Source organism: Nylanderia fulva, unplaced genomic scaffold, assembly GCF_048542155.1.
Source record: "Nylanderia fulva isolate GAGA-0341 unplaced genomic scaffold, ASM4854215v1 Scaffold54, whole genome shotgun sequence".
Classification (NCBI taxonomy): Eukaryota; Metazoa; Arthropoda; class Insecta; order Hymenoptera; family Formicidae; genus Nylanderia; species Nylanderia fulva.
The window spans coordinates 405,187-424,309 of NW_028190632.1; the positions used below are offsets into that span (position 1 = coordinate 405,187).

Consider the following 19,123-nt stretch of genomic DNA (forward strand, 5'->3'; position numbering starts at 1 on the left):
TGCGACAGTAGTCAGCTGTTCGCCGATGGATCCTCATATATATAATGTAACGCGCAGGTGGGAAAGAAATGCTAATCTCGTCGTCGTCTTCGCGCGAGTGTCGACGTGAGTGAAATCATTTCGTCCTCGTCGAAACGCATCATTCGGTTCGTTGGTCCTTCGAACACTCGCTATACTACTCTACGAGTTCGATCGTTCGCATCTTCACGAATTCGCCTTCGTCGTCGAGTTTACACGAGCTGTCGTTTCCGATAATCTCCGCGGAATCGCGATAGAAAGTTCGACGAGTACGATCGAGTTGCAGAGCGTAGGTATATAAGTATGTATATATACTTAAAGTCCCGCGATTGCACGGGAACACGAAGATTGCTTTAAGGAAACACCGCGGACAGGACCGGCTGGACTCCGTGCACTTCGGAAGCGAGAGTAAAGTTGACGAAACTATTCACGCACGGTCAGTTTTTACCGTCGTCATCGTCTTCTCTCTCGCGTTCGCCACCCTTCGCGCACTTTACTATCCCGGGGAAGGCGATCGCAATATACGGAAAGAAGATCGAGCTGATTTATATAGAGTCCAGCAGGTGGTGCGTCCCTCTCTTTCTCTTCTGGTCTCACCAACCTCTCGCACCCCATCCTCGTTCCCTCAATCTCGCCTGGGTGAAACTATCGGCCCGTACTCTCTTTACTGCAGCGCCTCGTGATCGACCAGTCACCTCGCGAAGGAGCCGGCGTGCAGGAGCAACAGGAGTAACGCGAGCGTCCTCGTGGCCGCGCCGCTGTTGCTGGAGTTGCCGTGCTGCATGGCCGCCGGATGCTCCCCTGAAACCCAAGAAAGCCACATGCACATAAATTATTTTGCAGACTAGGCGGAGACGGTAGGGGGATGCGGCGAATGGAAAATTTACATCGCGAGCGAGCGAGCGAGCTTCTCGAGAAACTTGGATGTGTGTGCATGAGAAGAATGTACACAGCGTGATCCAAGAGACCTCCGACCTCTTCATTTTAATCACGGATTCTTTCGCGAATTAGAAATTTTGTCGTTCAATATTTTTGACGATTAAAATGGCGAATAAAGAAAAAAGACGAAAATAACATAGCAATTTAAATTTACTAATAGATTGATTTAACCGTATTTTGTATGGTTGCGTAGTATATTCATATATCATTATCGAGAATATTATTGTATATTAGAATAAATTTCCGTTTGCATATAATAATCAAAGCCGTATACTAACGTTTATTAGAATAATCATGAATAATTAACTGCAATTGTACGAAATTAACAGTACATTAGCTTGTATACATTAATTATTTTCTATTACAAATGCGTAAATATTTGAGAATATCACAATGATAGAAACATATATGCATGAAATTTTGTGTATCTGTATATTTGTTTTACAAATTGTGTTACAATTATAATAAACGAAAGGATATACACATGTAGTTAATTGTTGATCAACCTAAACATGTACATCAATGTCTCGAATTATTATATCAATCTCAAAGTAAATTCATCGTTCGTGAAATAGGTCAGCAGACGAAATTATATTTTAAGCATACAACGTAAAATATAAGTAATAATAATACATAGAAAAAATAGCTATCATATAGCTAAACTTTATTTCTTTATTATGCCCGAAATTTAATTATCGTGCCCTAATTTTAGCTGTGGTAATTAATATTTTTAATTATAGTTTAACGGAGAAACTCTTCATTCAGCTAAAATTTAGACATGTAACAAAATTTCAGACGTAATACGGAGACACCTAAAATTTAGCAAATTCGTAGCTCAAAAAATTCTACCTAATAAGAATCAAAATATCCGTTTCTCAGACTTCGAAGGACCAAATCGCCCGGGGCAAAGTCGAAATCTTCGTCCCGCCGCGTATCGATTTCGGATAAATCAAATATTCAAGCGGACATTTACGTTAGATATTGCAATAGCGTTGCTGTTTGTCCCCCGGATGGTTTCGCAAGAAACAGCGAGATTCCTGAGAAACTGCGATTCAGTCTAAATGTTGACGCCAGCGGCGCTTCCGTGTCGCGTCTCGCAAGAGTTTGCAGTAACCAAGTTGCATTGATACGAGCGCATTCGGCGTAACGATGCAAGGCGCAAGCGTGAGTCGCGCGTATATCCGACGCGTTAGAACTAACTTCCGTGAACTGAACTCGCCGAGACGAGAAGGAGAGGGAGAAGCAATAACAGCGGATCCTTGGAGAACCTTATGCGAGAACCCTCAGGTGCTGTACCGGTAATCACTTACTGGTGGCTCCAAGTTCCCGTCGAACTACGAGAGTTCTTCGAGAGAGAAAGAACGTAACGTAAATGTCATATTCGGGCACAATGTTCAAGTAATTATTAATGCAACGGATGTCATTATTAATTTGCGCAAGCAGGCTATCATGAAAATTCATTATCGTAACGTACGTTTAGAAGCGTGAGATACTTAGGAAACATTAAATTTAAGTACTTAATAATATTAGTTGCGATCGCGCAGTGTTTTTCTTCTCACTGCAGGGACAATTAGTTATACCACGATGAGTTTTTTTCATTAAGCTTAAGTTTAATAAAATAAAAGATAATTTTAGCGGAAATTGCTATTAATCGAGCTAAATGATATTTTAAGAATTAATACTTTATCAAAATTTTATTTTTTGTACTCGACTGATTCGTTGTAAAAAAATGTAACATTAAACACTCAATCTAAGAATAACTTAGCTAATGATAAATTTATCTCTTTTCATTTATGTAATTCACGTAACGTATAAATATGATATACATTTGAAAAAACTGAATGTTTTAAATCTATTATTTTTCAAGCCAATTTAAAGCACAATCTATATTATAAAAATACCGTCATATCACTGATAAATCTTCAGACCTTAGTTAATAATACATTTCTTTTCATTTATTTAATTCACGTAACGTATAAATATGATATATATTTAAAAAAATTGAATGTTTTAAATTTTCTATTATTTTTCAATTTAAAGCATAATCCATATTATAAAAATAGTGTCGTATCACTGATAAATCTTCAGATCTTAGTTAATAATACTTTTCTTTTCATTTATTTAATTCACGTAACGTATAAATATGATATATATTTAAAAAAATTGAATGTTTTAAATTTTCTATTATTTTTCAATTTAAAGCATAATCCATATTATAAAAATAGTGTCGTATAACTGATAAATCTTCAGACCTTAGTTAAAGCATACTTTTCTTTGAAAAAAAATCTTTCCTGAAGATTTTACTTATTGTAGTCATCTATGCAACCGCTTGTCGTACGCAGATCGAGAGGACATAGTAAAACCTGACCGGAGATTGATGCAAGATATCGCGCCAGGAGATCAACGAAAAAGGATCGAGCGGCTCACTTGAGCGAAAAGGTCGAATTTCTTTCGATTTCTGCAGCGCACCTCTAGCTAGCACACAGTTTCTTCCTACCCCTCTTCGACGCGTATCCATCCAACGGGATGGATTTCTGTGCTGGAACGTATTTTTTTCCTCTCTCGTCCGTCTGGAGCGCAAGCTAATTTACGACTCGCAATTCGACGAACGACTGCGCGGCCGCAAAAAGCGCTCATTTTTCAGCGAAAACGAGCATCAGCGTCTCGGGGAAAAAGGAAAGTAAGAGAGAGAGAGAGAAAGGCGATGGAAAAGGGGAAAAAGGAACGAGCGAGCGACTCGCGAAGCGGCGACCCGCGGAAGTAAATCGACAGCAGGAGGGATAAAACTGCTCGGGGCTTTTCGATGGAAAGCGGCATCGGCGATACTACCCTTACAAGACGCTGATGTAACGCAGCGCCGGCGCTGAGTGCTTACATAAGTTCAAACACAAAATGCACGGCGCGCGTTGCGGTGGAGTTGTATTTAGGATTTTAATTTATTATGCAAGAGGGTGTATATATAAGTATATATATATAGAGTCACACCGTCCATTTATCTTCCTCTTACTACTCTACAAATAAATGATCTCTTTTCTCGCTTTTCCAGGTTTTCCTTTAAAAGCATCACGATAAACATCATTAAGTGTAACGAAAATTTAATTTCGTGCGATAACTCGGCATTAATGGAAAACTATAACTGTATGAAAATTATTATGTGTTACTTTTCGGAGTAATTATTTGCACAGTAATTTTCTTCCCAAAATTTTATCATTACTGATTACAATGGAAATAAGAGATCAAATAAATGCAAAGAATAAATAAACACGTGATGATAAACAGTAGTTTAATGTGATTAATTTTTTTAATAAAGTATAAAGTAGTGTTGGAATAGAAAATTTATTTTTCAAATTGGATATCGTTGAAATTGAGAAATAATGATTGCTAATATCTTCCATTAAATAATATCATTATAATATATATTTACCATTCAACACGCGATTACTTGACTGTGTCCAATTATTTCTAAAGAGAGCCAACAGACCGTCTTGTATAAGAGACTAAAAGAGTCAAGCAAAAGACTTTATATATATATATTTTAAAAACACTTTAATTATATTAAAAAGAATCCAGCGAAACGAGAGCACTCTTTAGAGTGCAAGGATAAGGTGACCTATTACCTTTATTCACAAGACATACTGTGTCACGGAGTATCGTTTAGCGATTCATTTATTTTCTGATGTTTAATGTTTGCATTTTCGGAAGAATTAAACTGAAAGGTAAATTATTAATTCGAGTGCATTGGGTATATTTTTTTTGCAATCCGTACACCGCAATTTTGCAACGCGGGTATGCTAATAGCGCGTTTTAATATTAACAAACGTAATCGTCGCCACACGTATTCACGGACGCGAGATGGATAAACAAATAAACCACGGCGGAAATCGACAGAGATAAATACGTTTTAAAATTGCACGAAACTCGAATGAGACATCATATATACGCGGAATGGCAATATGACGAATTTCCAACAGTCCAGAGTCCAGAGTGTCGATAATGTTTTCTGATCGTCTCGATGAATAACGAGAGCTGAAACATCGAAAGAAAGCACTGTTAAGATTACCGCAAGCTACTGGGTTCCCCAAATATTCCGAGAAAGTCGACCGAAATTATATTTATTTAAAATTCTCTCATTATTCATACGCGTTAATTCCAGCACTTTTACGTATGCCATCGCGCCTAGTTACGTTACATTACTCTACGTAATATTGGCCGAGCTCTTAAATCAGCGTTAGTAACAACGGATAACGCGGTTGACGTTGATAGATTAGCCCGCGGTTGACGGTAATCGCATCGATGAGGAGAGAAAACCTAATCTCGATATCAATGACGACGTGATCTGCATGTTTGCATCGAATTCTCGACTCGCGAAATGACATCGAGAGTTCTCCCTGTCTCTCTCATGCGCGAGATCGATGTGAGATCCGCGTAATTACGCGTATAATTATGCGCGCGTCATAAATCTGATTTCTTCGGATCTCTCGCAACTTTGGATTTTAACAACATTCGCGTGCAATCGGGTTTGTTAGACCGTAAATCAAACGTGTATAATGGAAATATCGTGTTTTTCGGTCACTTGCGCGCCATTTGCTTTCGGTCCTTTTCGAGCAAATGCGTTATATGCAAATAATATAATAAACGTTGTACAGAATCGTCGGGAATTCTATTACTTTCGTTATGAAATAGGGTGTACCTTGGCACCGCAACAGATGCAATGATTGTTCGACAATAGCGAGAAATGTTAGCTCGAATATCTGGCGTGTAATACTACAAATAGTTAAACGCAGGGTTAAACTTTAACCCTTTCATTATAAAGACCACTGTTTATAAATTAGAATGGATTATCAGATTAAACATCCATAATCTACAGAGTAATTTCTAAGATTTATACAGACATTCAAGAGTATCTTAGATCTTTGCAAAATCATATAAAAATCTCGTACGAAGTAAATCTTATATGAATCGATATCAGACGCTATCGCAATCGATTATACGGCCATAACGATCGATGGAAAAAATAATCTTCGAAATCTGAAATAATTGACTTTCGTGGAAAGATCGGATTCGATTGGATTCGATTAATCGTGAGATTGGCAATTTACCGGCGCTATTTGCGGCCGTATTAGCGGCTCTATGTGTGCCCGGATATTCAAAGGCTAGGCTCAGAGATGTATGGTACCAATTAGCAAATCAGCTGTCGTCGATGTTTACTCGTGACTGATGAAGGCGGCGATATCTCGGCCGACGATAGCGCACATGTGAATCTGACATAGGTATAATGGCGAAATCAAGCAACCGAAAATTTTCGGCGAAATCGCGCACAATCAGCGAAATTCTACATTTTAAGTTTCAGCCATTTTAGCCGTTTTCGCGCAAGCGAAATGGCGTGATTTCATTACACGACACTTGCATTGTCCCTCATATGTGAAATATGTAACCATCGGTTAAATGGATTCGCTTATACGAGGACAGGCTAAACGACATTTACTGAAAATTGTGCGCTATAGTTACCGTAAAATCCGATAAAATTTCGATTAAGAGACATAATACGCCTACATTCTAACCGCAGAATGATGTTTTATGCATTTTTAAATAACGTTAATTATGCTTTTTGAAATTACCTTGGCACGGTCAAGCTTTATATTCGCTATCGTAAACATAATTAGCGCGTAAAAATTTCACGTCAATGTGCAATTTACATTGCACATTCCATATTAAATTTTTTTTACATTAATGAAAATTGTTTACGCCGCACACAAATGCGTGAATTAATTTCCCGAAAATTATTATTCAGTATATATTTTCGTATAATAATAAAAAAAAGTATAATCAAAGCTCGGTGTTATTACAGGATCCGAAATATATCGTCGGTCGAGGGTGAATGCATACATCGATCGTCCTGCTAGCGTAACACACGCTGAGAGTTTCTCTTAATCGCAGCACGCCGCTTAATAAACCGCGAGTTATTCTTGGTTACCTCTCGGTTTGCTTTTTATAATGTCTCCGCAAGTTTCAAAGTGCGGTCGCTTAAATCACGGTTGAATTTCCGGTCGTGCGCCTCGGGGAGGCACGTTCTCTTTTCGTCCTTGAAAGTAAAATATACCTACCTACCTGCCCGCGCGAGCCACCCTTATGAAAATAATCTCGATCATAAAACTCGTCGAAGTAGTTTCCTCGCTACATCGCGAGTGCGGGTTGCGCCGCGGTAATCCCATTAAGCGGGCTTGATTTGCAGCTGCGCGAGTTTCCCCGGGTTCGAGAAAAGGACAACGAGGAGAAGAAGGAGAGGCACGCTCTTATATAGCCCCGGCCACCGTTAGAGAGGGTTGCGGCAGCTGCCGAGAATTATTGCCCGTTTTTTGCGCGACATTAGTGGGCGAGCATCCGGCCCGACGAATAGGCGCGTTAATACAATGTAGTAACCACCAGGAGGGCACACTACGTCACGAACGTCCGCGGTGACCTTTCCCGGGCTATTCATCTCTCGAAAGGGGCGAGGAAGGAGAGAAATCCGACCGTCCTGTTAACTTCAATTTCGAAATGCGCACGAGAACGCGAATCTGACTCTGAGCTACTTGAGAATTCCTCTTGATTTCAATCATCGAATTAAAATATCGAAATAGACTGAAAAATTAAATAGAATATGAGCGTAAAGAGAGATATAAAATTTAAATATTATAATATTAAAATATACATGATTGAAATAAGATGTATAATATAGCTTTTGCTCAACTGGAAATCTTGCGATTCTTGCTCATGATATTTTCACGTAGTTGATCGCGAGAAGGTAAAAATTTACATCTAACTGTCATGATAACGAAACATTTCTGCCTGAATAAGAAAAACTCAATTAGAAAACCGTCATAAAAGACATGACGTTTCCGTTGATTGTAAAAACCGATATCCTTCGCATCTGAATACGTTGGGAAAAATCATCAAGACTCGTTAGTTACGTCGGAAAAAAATGTAGGTTACGGATCAGTGATTCCTTCTCAGAGAAAATGATTACTTCGCGCGGTGCAATTTGTTTAGACGAGGCAATAAAGCTCGTGTGTACGTGTACGTAAACGCAAAATCCGACGTTTTCTCCTGCCAGTAAAGCGCTTAGGAATGGGGAAAGAGACTGTTCAGATTCCAGGATTACGACCGTATGGCGCCGTAAACGCGCTGGAAGTTGCTTGTTGCAGTTAACGCAAAGAATTCTCGGAACTGCGCGTGCAATTAGTTTCCGTCCGCGAATCGATCGCTGCACGTAAAATACCGTGTTCCCTACCCGGCCAATTCACCAGAGAGCTCACGCGTTGCAGGTCGAAATGCAAGAAACGCATACGTAATTTTGGCTTAGCGAATATAACGTGTATCATACATCTGGATTAATCCTTGAAGGGTCGCATGGGGTATAAACTACACTCCAGAGTATTCTCCTCATAAACGTTAATAAGGACGAAATTTAATTTGACTTTATGAACAATTTTAATATATATCATTTTGGAAGAATACAAACATTTCAATTTCAATAAAAAATTACAGATTTTTTTCCAACAATGGTCCAAAAATCTTGTAATAAATTAACTAGCTTACATCTCACGCGACTTTCTGAGAATTGAACACAGAAAAAAAGGAATCTTTGATTCAAGTATATTTGTATTTTTGAACGCTATTTAATTGATTTAAGCATAAAATGCTCTTTGTAATCACCAATTTTCATTTGCCTTAATAATAAATAAGTTTGTGTGAAATATATTTTATCCTTAAGATATATTCTTGTTTTAAAAATCATTATATAGTAAAAACAAACTTAATCACACATTTGAATTAAGAATTATATATTTGTAAGTATCGCTTATATCCGATGCTCACTTATCCTTGCAATACTTATAAGTAAATTTCAGCTTCAACCAAGAATATTTTGCACTTTGTTTTAAGGATAAATTATCCTTTATCCAAAATTATTTATATTTGACGCTATTATAAGGATAAAATATACTTGAATCAAAGCATATTTGCATTCTTTCAAGGATACTGCTTTTTCTGTGAAGGTATCAATGTTCCATTCACTAGACTTTAAGCATGTTTTACAAAATATACGTAAAATACTTCATTACGTTCATACGCGATAATCGAAATGAAAAGTGTTCAATATCGCACGTATTATAACATTGTATAGAATGCACATTACATGCACAGAATAATTGTGTCACGTTCTTCAAACCACAGAGACCATCGGAAATGGTGCCCGAGCGACGTTAAAAGCACGATATTAAAAATATAACAATAGTTATTATTGAAATGCGTAATATTTAAATATTGAAATTGGAAAAAGGATTTTGATAAATTATCCTTGATAAAGTATACGAATAGAAGGATTTAATGTTATTGAATAATAAAATGTTGCTTCTCCATCTATCCTCATTTTCGCTGTTATTTTATCCTGAAATGTGCCGATGACATCGTAGAGAAAGATTTTGAAAGAGAATTCGTGCAAATCGTGACAAATGTGGCTGCATCTGGCGGAATTCTTTTTATTCGCTGCGATGTAATGGAACAAATATCTAATTTCGCGCATTGCGCCACGAGTGGACATAGATAGATCCGATTGGGCGACTTAGTGCAAGCCACAAATGGTCGGAGCGATCAATCTCCATCGAACCTATTTCGACCATTCGTCGTGTATTTCGCGGCGGTATTAAAGTCTGATTATTCACCTATGAATTGTGAAAAATGACATGTGAATACCAGAGATGCATATCGGAAAGGATACTGGAGAGAAGCGCACTCTTCATCGATAAAAATCCTTGCGCGTTAATCTTTTGTGCTCTTTTCTTCTTTTTTTCCATCTGCATATTTGTACATTTTTTTTGTTGATCTTCCGCTCTCCACTTCTCGATATTGCGTTATGCACAAAAGCGAGCCGTCTGTAGCTCAAGTTCCGGTATAGATTTCGGAACATCTGTCGACGTATCGTATTCATAGTTATCGAATGACACAATGCACATACGCGTAATTTGAGCTATTGCGGTATGGCCAAAACAGCAAACGTGTTTCATTGCGGCATCGCTGGTTGCCGACCGGTTTGCTTGATTGACGAACAGTCAAATGTCTCGTTATGTTAACAAATCGAATAACGCACAGTGATCATGTACACTTATGCCACGTCTATCCTTTGTCCTGAGCTCTTATTAATATAAATATCAATTTATCGTTCGAGGGTCGTTCTTTTTTTCTTTTGTCAAAAGAAGAATTTTGGTTTTCAATTCTATTAAGATTTGACAATCAATGATCATGTACACTTATGCCGCGTCTATCCTTTGTCCTGATAAATATCAATTTATCGTTCGAGGGTCGTTCTTTTTTTCTTTTGTCAAAAGAAGAATTTTGGTTTTCAATTCTATTAAGATTTGACAAATTACAAACTAATACATTATGCCAAATTCGTACAAAAGTAAGTGAAACGTATATTGTCGTTTGCATATTCTGACGCGCTTCATATTCTGATCTCATTCAATATTAGTGCACTCTCCTCATAGTTGCTCCTCGCGCCAAGTGTATCGAATAACCATTTGAATTACAACGATACAAGAGAAGCTTGAAGCGCAGCTCGGTCGAGCATAACGATTCAACGATCATAGACTCGGATCGTTTGTGAACAAAGGGAAAGAGTGGACGGAGAAAGAGGAAAGAAAGTTATGTCGACGGAAAGGCTCTCTCGCGGAGGGATGGTCTGAAGAAAAAGGTCTCCGCGCCGGAAAATTCACGGTGGTGGCACAATGGCGGGCGAACGGATTAAAACTTCCTCATCGGCATCGCGGGATAATTGGTTTAGTTATCGGAACCCCTTCTACCTCTTCCCACCCCCATCTCACGAAACTGTATCGCGAACTCGCCAACCTGGGTACCTCGTCTGGATATCGACGTCGCTTTCCACGCTTCCGCGCACTTTCCGCTTTGCGCGTTCCTCCTCTATCTGTTCCTTTAATCTCGCGTATTCGCTTCGCTCCGCTCTGTTCCGCTTCGCGTGGCTCGCAGCTCGAAATCATCCGTCCAATCTTTCTTTGCGGACGCGATGTTTTCCATTGGCCTGCTAGCGATTCGCGCCGATGACAGGTGTATTTTATACAACGGGAAACCCTTATTCGCGAAACTCGCGAGCGGAAAACTACAGGACGTGCAACATTTTGATTAACGAAAGCACGTTCTCTATATACCTGGAGAGATGTCTAGAGATATATGAAATATAACAATGTCATTGAATATATATATATATATACGACAAATATAAATTTGCATATAAATCAAACTTTCCAGCCATCATTGATAATAAATTATTACTTAAAAGTTTTTAAATAAAAGTACATTATAGTAAAAATATTTGATTCAAACTTTTGGACTAAAAGTTTTCTAAAAATAAATTTGAGATTAATATGAGATGGCAAAATTAAAGATTTTTAACTAATTTTAATCATATAGAAATAATATAGATATGGCTTTAAAAAGAGAACTTATTTCGAGATTGATTCTATTAAATCGCGAGAACGGATCGATAACAATCAAGAAATAAGTACAGTTCGTTAAAGCGATGCAATTTTCTCCGGATGGAAATGAATCGGGAGCTGGTAACACAGCATCATATGGAAAGGGAACTGCCTCCTCCCTATCACTGCTCTAACTGACAAAGTATCGACGTACTCGAAACATTTATTGGTAGCGACTGTTAAGTTGCTGTTCCATAATTTCGGCAGGCGGTTATCGGCCATCGCTTTCCGTCCGTCCGTTGCGCGCGCAATGGCCCGTTTTCATTTGCCTCCAACCTTTTTAATATCGCCGCTTCCACGTCCAACAGCTGGCGTTAAGCAGATCAGCGTTGATATCGCGGGGGTTAATGGCGAAATGCAATGGCCGCGACGAGATAACTGTTTGTTTCGACACTCATCATCGCGCATTTCCCCTTTAATTTGATGCCATCAATAAATTAAAGTTCATTACACTTTATTAGATCACTATTTTATCGAACGCATATCCAATTAGTATTAATAAACCGTTTTAATATATATTGCATATATATTAATTTAGTATATATATTTTCCGATATATATATAAATTGATATAAATAAATCACTATGGATTTATCAATTTTTTTCCGTATTGTAGTTAAACGAGCTTCGAAAACTAGTTTACACGAGTAATTCCGATGGAAAAATGTGCGCGAGCGTATCTCTTCGCGGAATATGAAATATAACGTGTTATGTAATAATGTATTACGTAATCAATATTGTGCAGAAGACAGCGCTCTCGAATCGGATAGAAACAGACGGCGAAAGGGTGGACGAGATGGAAGGAGAAGATGAAACTAGGGTACCTCTCTCTCTCTCTCTTTCGTGTCATGATCGGCACCGACAAGGTCCATTTCTCGACGACAAAATATGGTAGTCGATTTCGTATTATCGCGTCGTGTCACGGCTTTAATTATGCCAGCGCCGTATCTATACTAGGGTTCGTGCATGGTCATTTATTGCTTTCAACGCGTCGTAAGCATTCCTTCAGGTGCACCAGAAACATGTTCTTGATAAGCCGAACCACGGTTTACCTTCGTCTCGACATAAGGTAAATGTAAGGTAAATATCCAATATATCTCTCGGACAATATACTCGACTCTCTCGTATTCAATTTATTCTCATATATATCTCTCCTTCCGCGAAATATCTAAATATATTTCGAAAGAGGTCTCTCTACTCTATTCTTGAAGAAATTACTTTTCTCACGAGGACTTTTTAAATTAATTGTATAAACATTTGTCGTATTTTCTAGCGGTCGCGGGATGGGACTGGAACATCCTGCAATTTGTACTTTCGTCTTAAGCTGTAATCCTCTAAATTGACGACTCGAACTTTTAAGGGATATTCAAAGCCGCTCGTTACGTCTTCTATTTCCTCGTTTTCCGTGCGAGGAACGACCTCAAGGCTGTGCCAAGGGATAGAATTTTATCCTTTTCTAAGCATTATCGAAACGGACGGCGCTATCGAAACGAAGAGAACATCGTCGTAAGTGTTATCGACAAACGCTTTCCCCGCTTTTTCTGAGTTCCGCGAGCGCGTCTACGGGCAAAATTGCGGCTGCATAAATTTAAATCACCGATGCCGTGTCTCGAGATCATTTGATAAAGAACAGACCGGCTAATTCTCCCTCGTGCTATATAACGGGATGGCCTTTGGTACCGAGACGTCGAGGACTAACCGAAGAGGCAAGTTAAAATAGTAAAAGTTTCTTAACTACGTCTGCAATCGTTACGGCGACGAGATGAAGCAACTTTAATTGGGGCATGTAAATATACTCTTGGCACCTCCCTTACCGTAAGCTTTAATACTCATCTAGCTAATTGGTATTTATTTATATCGCGACTTTCGCAAACGACTCAAAATTCGCGATTCTATAATTCTTCTTTCGTCGTCGATATCCAGGATTATTCGCGAACACGAGCAAAATTATCTATCTAAATGATTCCAGCAATGATCAAAAGATCGGGATATTCGTCCAATATAGAAAATATCAAGGTCTATACGCTGATAAATGTTATCCTCGACAAGGTCTCGATTTGTTGATTCCGATCAGAAAGCCTTCATCCATCACTTAACTTATTTCAGTAACGACTATCTCGCACGCAAATCGAACATAGACTCGCCCTGCCTTTAATTTTTCGTGTCCCCACATTGGCCTCTGCTTAAAATAGACGGTAGAGTAATGAGGGGAGATTAATAAAAAGAAGCGTATCGAGAAAAGCTAGATGATCGTCGTGATTATCATGAAAAGTACGTCGCATCGAAGCGAGATTTCGGATGGGAAAACAAATTGTTTTCCCATAACATCAGCCGTAAACCGCGCTCGCTCTCATAAGACCAAAATCATGGCAGTGGTCCAGGGTGCTAATGAAAAAAGCGTGTTTCCAACAGTGCTCGAGCTGTCGCGGAACCGTCGTGTTCCGCGCTGCCACTCGAAACAAAGTGCGGCAGAAATCGATACCCGGCGTAAAAAAGTATGGGCCAACAAGTTCAGGAACCATTACCCATTTTCCATCTACGGTGCGCTGTTAAATTTAGCATAACGAGAAAAGCGGAAGCACAATAAGATTTGAATAATGAATAAATGGCAACAAATATAGAGAAAAAAAGATAAAAAAATAATCAATATATATATATCTAGATGCAAATTGTATAACAAAATCTAAAGTGGAACGTCGCTTCCAAATGTCTTTCTAACCGAGCAAAGTAAATCTTGAAAAGGTCTCTAGACGTTGCGGATTGTTAACTACGAATGGCGAAACTACTTTGCTTTTTTTGTCACGAATAAAAGAAGAAACGGAAGAGGCACATTAAAAAGTTTAAAAGGGGATTACGCTAATGGGCAACCCGTATTGTAACGTAAAGTACGCGGCAACACTCGGAGATTAACTCTATCATCCCTCGACGAGTATTTTGCACTCTCCGCGTCAAATCGCGATCGGAGATTACAAAATGTTCGGCTCGAATAAACCGTTTTCCTATAATCCCCTCGATAAGCTCCGTTATAATTCAATGATGCTTGTGTATTTTGTAACAGTTTGCATATTTTCCCAGAAGTTATTATATTTCCTGCGTGTAAATACATACCTACGTAATATATGTATTTCGCGCGAATTCTTGTAACCTCTGTTAATTAAAACTTAGTTTAACCCATCGTTTGTTCATTATATATATATAATTCTTTCGAGTACTTGATTATTATCTCGTTTACTCGACCATAGGAAATATTATTAAACGATAAAAAGAATGTATGAAAAATTACATGTCACAGCGTTATTTTAGCGTTTTTTCACATCACGATCAAACATATGCCTTCGTACACAAACATATACGTAATAAAGTGGTGGGAATGAAAGGCTAATGTCTACAAAAACTTTGAACATCCTAGAAATAACAGAAAACAGCCGCCCGAAATCATCTTATTATTGCGTCGCGAGTGTCGCCTGTCGATCAAGTTCACGACAGAATGAGGGATTACGAGTGGCAGAATGCGCTGAGCAAATCCCTACTCTGCAAACTGCCAATAACTCGTTGTCAGTCGCAGCACGTACCGTGTCTCAAAACGAGGCGACCGTATTTACGACGCGATTTCATGACGTAATAAAAAAAGGGTCAGGAGAAGGTAAATCGAGAAGTCTATAATTCGTCTTCGTAAACTTACCGTAATTCAACACTGGGCAAATCGCTCCTCGACCTTGCTTACGACCTCTCAAATTGATGACGAGATCGTAAGCTTACGCGAAAATTTCCAATTGGTCTTTCGAAAAACTCAATAAATATTTTAGGGCGGAGTGAGCATTTTTCTATTTTAATACATGAATTATTTTGCTTGCGACATTAACTGACATTAATTTGTGGAAATCATTCTATGTGAATATATGGTTAATTTTCTAATTGTAATGTTAAAGACATTCTGTTATTCCATTATTATTGCGTAGAACGTCAAAGTACGAAAATATTCTTTTTCTAGTGCGATAAATTCGATCGTTCTTGATGTTCACATTCCTGCCTAAAGCAAATATTGACATCCATTAATGTCAAATAAAAAAATAAACGATAGAAACTCTTGATTATTACTCGAAAAAATGATATAAAACAAAGTTCGATGACAGTTATGCAAAACTAGTTAAAGATAAAAATAAAATATGTAAAAATGTGACGAATAAAATTTTAATCCCTCAAGCTCTCAAGCCTAAACATGACATATTGTCCGTTCTTACAATTCAAAGACGCTGACACGTAAGGAGCGGAGTGACAAGTAATAAAACGGCGTATAAAGGAAGGTAAGACGAAGCACCCTCGCGGAAAGTTTGTCTTCGAGGAAGATAAATAGAAGCGAAGTAGGACATGAACCTCTTTGAACCTCGTTGTCCATCTAACGAATCTAACGTAGTGAAGAATTTCCAACCTTTCCCCTTTCTCTCCCTCTCTCATCTCTCTCTTTCTCTCTCTTTTTGTTCGCGAATCGTAGACGGAAGACAATAAATCCTGGTACGCAGTTACGACACGGAACGCCGTTAACTCCCGATAATGGTTCTGTATTAGTTTCGTCTCGTTTAATCGCGAAACTTTTCTTATTCTTGCGCTGTCGGGAGGGAGTCACGTCCGACCATAGCCCGACAAACTCCACTTCGTCGTCCGTACTTCGCGGGCTAAAAATCCAACGATCGGCTTCGAGGGCGCATCATACGCACGATTGAGCACACGCGATCGTGTGCATAAGGACCTTCTACGTGTGCGTCGGTCCTGTCACCCCGATTGCTCGTCGGGGCAAATTGAGGATTTGTTTGCGTTGGCAATCGTGTCGGTTGTCTTGATAAATCCTTAAGCTGTCATGCGGAAATATCGTTCCGCGTAGTACCAAGTGTTTGCAGATATCTACATACCCTTAGCGCTTTAGAATAATTTCTGATACGTGGATTAAACGGCATCCTGATAAAAGGCCGCAAACACCGCCTTCTGTAGAAATAACATACCTATATATTATTTCGTTGGACGTGAATTTCATTTTAAAATAGCGACACAAATACCTCTACTCTTTCGGAAAAATCCTGTTACAATTGTTACATCGCGACAGTTTATATTCGGATATTCTGATTGAAAATTTGTTTCGGAAATAAACTTAATAAAGTTTTTAAAATAAATCATTGTTGGAAAAAAGTTTGCAAAATAGAATAAAAGCGGCGATTTAAATATTTAAATTAAAATGTTATACACAACGCGCGTTATGATTTTGTTAAATACTTTATCAAGTAAATGTTTCCATTAGATTTTATAAAACTTGCATGACGCGAACATGTTGAATGTTTTTTCCGGAAAAAATGGCAGCGAATAATTTATTTTCTATAAACAATATATAAAATTCAAAATTAATTGTGCTTAATAAAAACATTGTTTTATTAAACAACATTTTTGTTTTCTAAAAAAAAGTTTGTATTATATGAACATTTGGTGGAAAATAAAAAAATAACAATTTTTATATGATATCATATTTAAATCGGTAAATATACTTATAAAATTTATAATATATCTTGCATTTCTAATCAAATTTACACTTTCTTTAAAAAAAAAATTTTTTTTATCAAGCGATAGTTTGTATTTCAAATGATCTATAGATCCATATTTTGTAAAAGATGTCTTGATTATTATTAATTATTAATCAAGTAATAGTCATCAAACGAGAGTTAAGAGTTATGATTCGTGTCGCATGTATTTATGTAAAAAGAGAAATCGTTTTATAGCATCCTGTCTCATAATTGATAACTGTGTTCTATGAGATATGGGGAGCATATATAATTTATCGTTCTACGCCTTGTCGGAGAACTTGGCAGCGTTTCAGGTTACTGGAAAGTTAACCGAAGCCGCGCAGATGTATCGACATCTACTGTCCCGGTTGCAATCCCGCTGATAAATTGCACGTTATTATTTTCGCGCGAGCTGCACGTGTTCGTCGATCCAATGACGAACGTTCATATAAATATTAATAGCTCTGTTTACTAAGAGTCACGAACGCGCGTCATTGTCGAGACAGAATAGACAGATTAAATAGACTCACGTCATTCTTTATAGATTAGCTTGTAAAAAAGTTATTATATCGCATTCTTTTTATTCTTTATTATTTTTTCCGTTGTGTCAATATACCATTTATTCAACTTTGCTAAAAAAATAATTCAATTTTATTTCCTTCGTTCTGTCTATACCCTTATGATCATAATTATGCTCGATCGAAGGGGCAAAATGCGAAAACGCGTCACGTGTCAAAATTCGAATTCATAGAAGCAATATTGTTCGACGGCGGGGCAATCGCAAAATTATTCGTGGCGCGTATTAGACCACGTGTGCAATGATAAGCAAGGCAGAAATAATTCCATCAAAATTGCGCGAGAGCATCATGGCGTATCGGCGCGAAATCCTGACCGCGCATCGGCGGATGTTTCGACGGCTCAATTATATGTTCAAGCACTTTCGGAATTCGAACGGGAGCACTCTTAAAGACGCGCTTATTCCCCGCGTGGAATTACATACACTTCCCTCGTGGCTAATTACGCATAATACGCCCGCGGGTAGCTTGCTTTGTTATTATTATACACGCTGCGAAATTGTTATACGAAATTTCACGGGCCTCGCGCGCACACGAGTTATTACGAGATCGCGCAAGTTAAACGTGCTACCTCGCACTTTAATCTCCGCGCCGACATTATCCTTCTCGGCATTGTTCCGATCGGAAGTCTTCCTGGAGGGAAGTTGAAGTCGAAATGCAAAGATTGAGAGAGAGAGAGAGAGAGAGAGAGAGAAAATATTACTCGCGTTTTGCTCGAACGTGCGGCATCATTATATGGTAAATGCGTACACACGCATATAGCGCATGTGATCGGTGGCTTTCCCAAGTAACTTCAACAATTTAACTCGCGGATATTGCGGTACATCACGCACTAACGAAGTCCTTTGACAAGTTCCACGGAGATTACAAGAACTTGCCTTTCCGCGCTGCGTCGCGCCGGACGTTTTCAGGACAATCCTTTCGCGCCGTGTAAAATTTTTAGCACGCGAAAAATAAAGAAATCGTAAAGAGAAAGAATCACGACGGCGGAAAATCGTTCCTCTTTACAAGTCGGTCTAAACTAATTACGACTTCAGAGTTCAGATCGCCGGTTTTCTAAAAAGTTTTTCCATTTATGCGTCGCGTCCGCGATTAACATTGCAATTTATATTCAAGAAATACACACAGAACAATGGTAATATCAAGAGTCGAACGAAACCCTGCGAAAGGGTTAACCGAAGCCTGCGAAAGCCGGGGCCGCAAACGTTTGCCTCCATAAAATCCGCTGTGTACGTCCGCTACGATTTACTTCCGATGACTGCGGTGGTACTTCCGATAACTGCGGTATTACTTCCGATAAGTTCGGCATTATCCTGCACGGGGAATCGAAGTAATGGAGAGAGGAAACGAGAAAACGAAGGAGAGCGAGCGAGAGAGAACGTAGAAAGATATTACCTAACATATAACATTTCGTGCGATCTCACACCGCCACTTGACGTGCATATCTCAAGAGTGCTCGCGTGCCACGATGAGACGTGCGGACGTGAGGAACGTACATATATGATGAAGGGAGAAA

The 19,123-nt window shown here is 38.6% G+C and overlaps 1 protein-coding gene across 1 annotated transcript in view; it reads right to left on the reverse strand.

Annotated features, from left to right (window-relative positions):
• Nucleotides 1–643: 643 nt before the first annotated feature.
• LOC114946691 (opioid-binding protein/cell adhesion molecule homolog) overlaps nucleotides 644–19,123 on the reverse strand; it is an 87,130-nt gene continuing 68,650 nt past the window's right edge. The window contains 1 exon segment of the mRNA XM_029323340.2: nucleotides 644–819. Within this exon segment, the coding sequence (XP_029179173.1) occupies nucleotides 710–819 (110 nt within the window). The 3' untranslated portion in view covers nucleotides 644–709.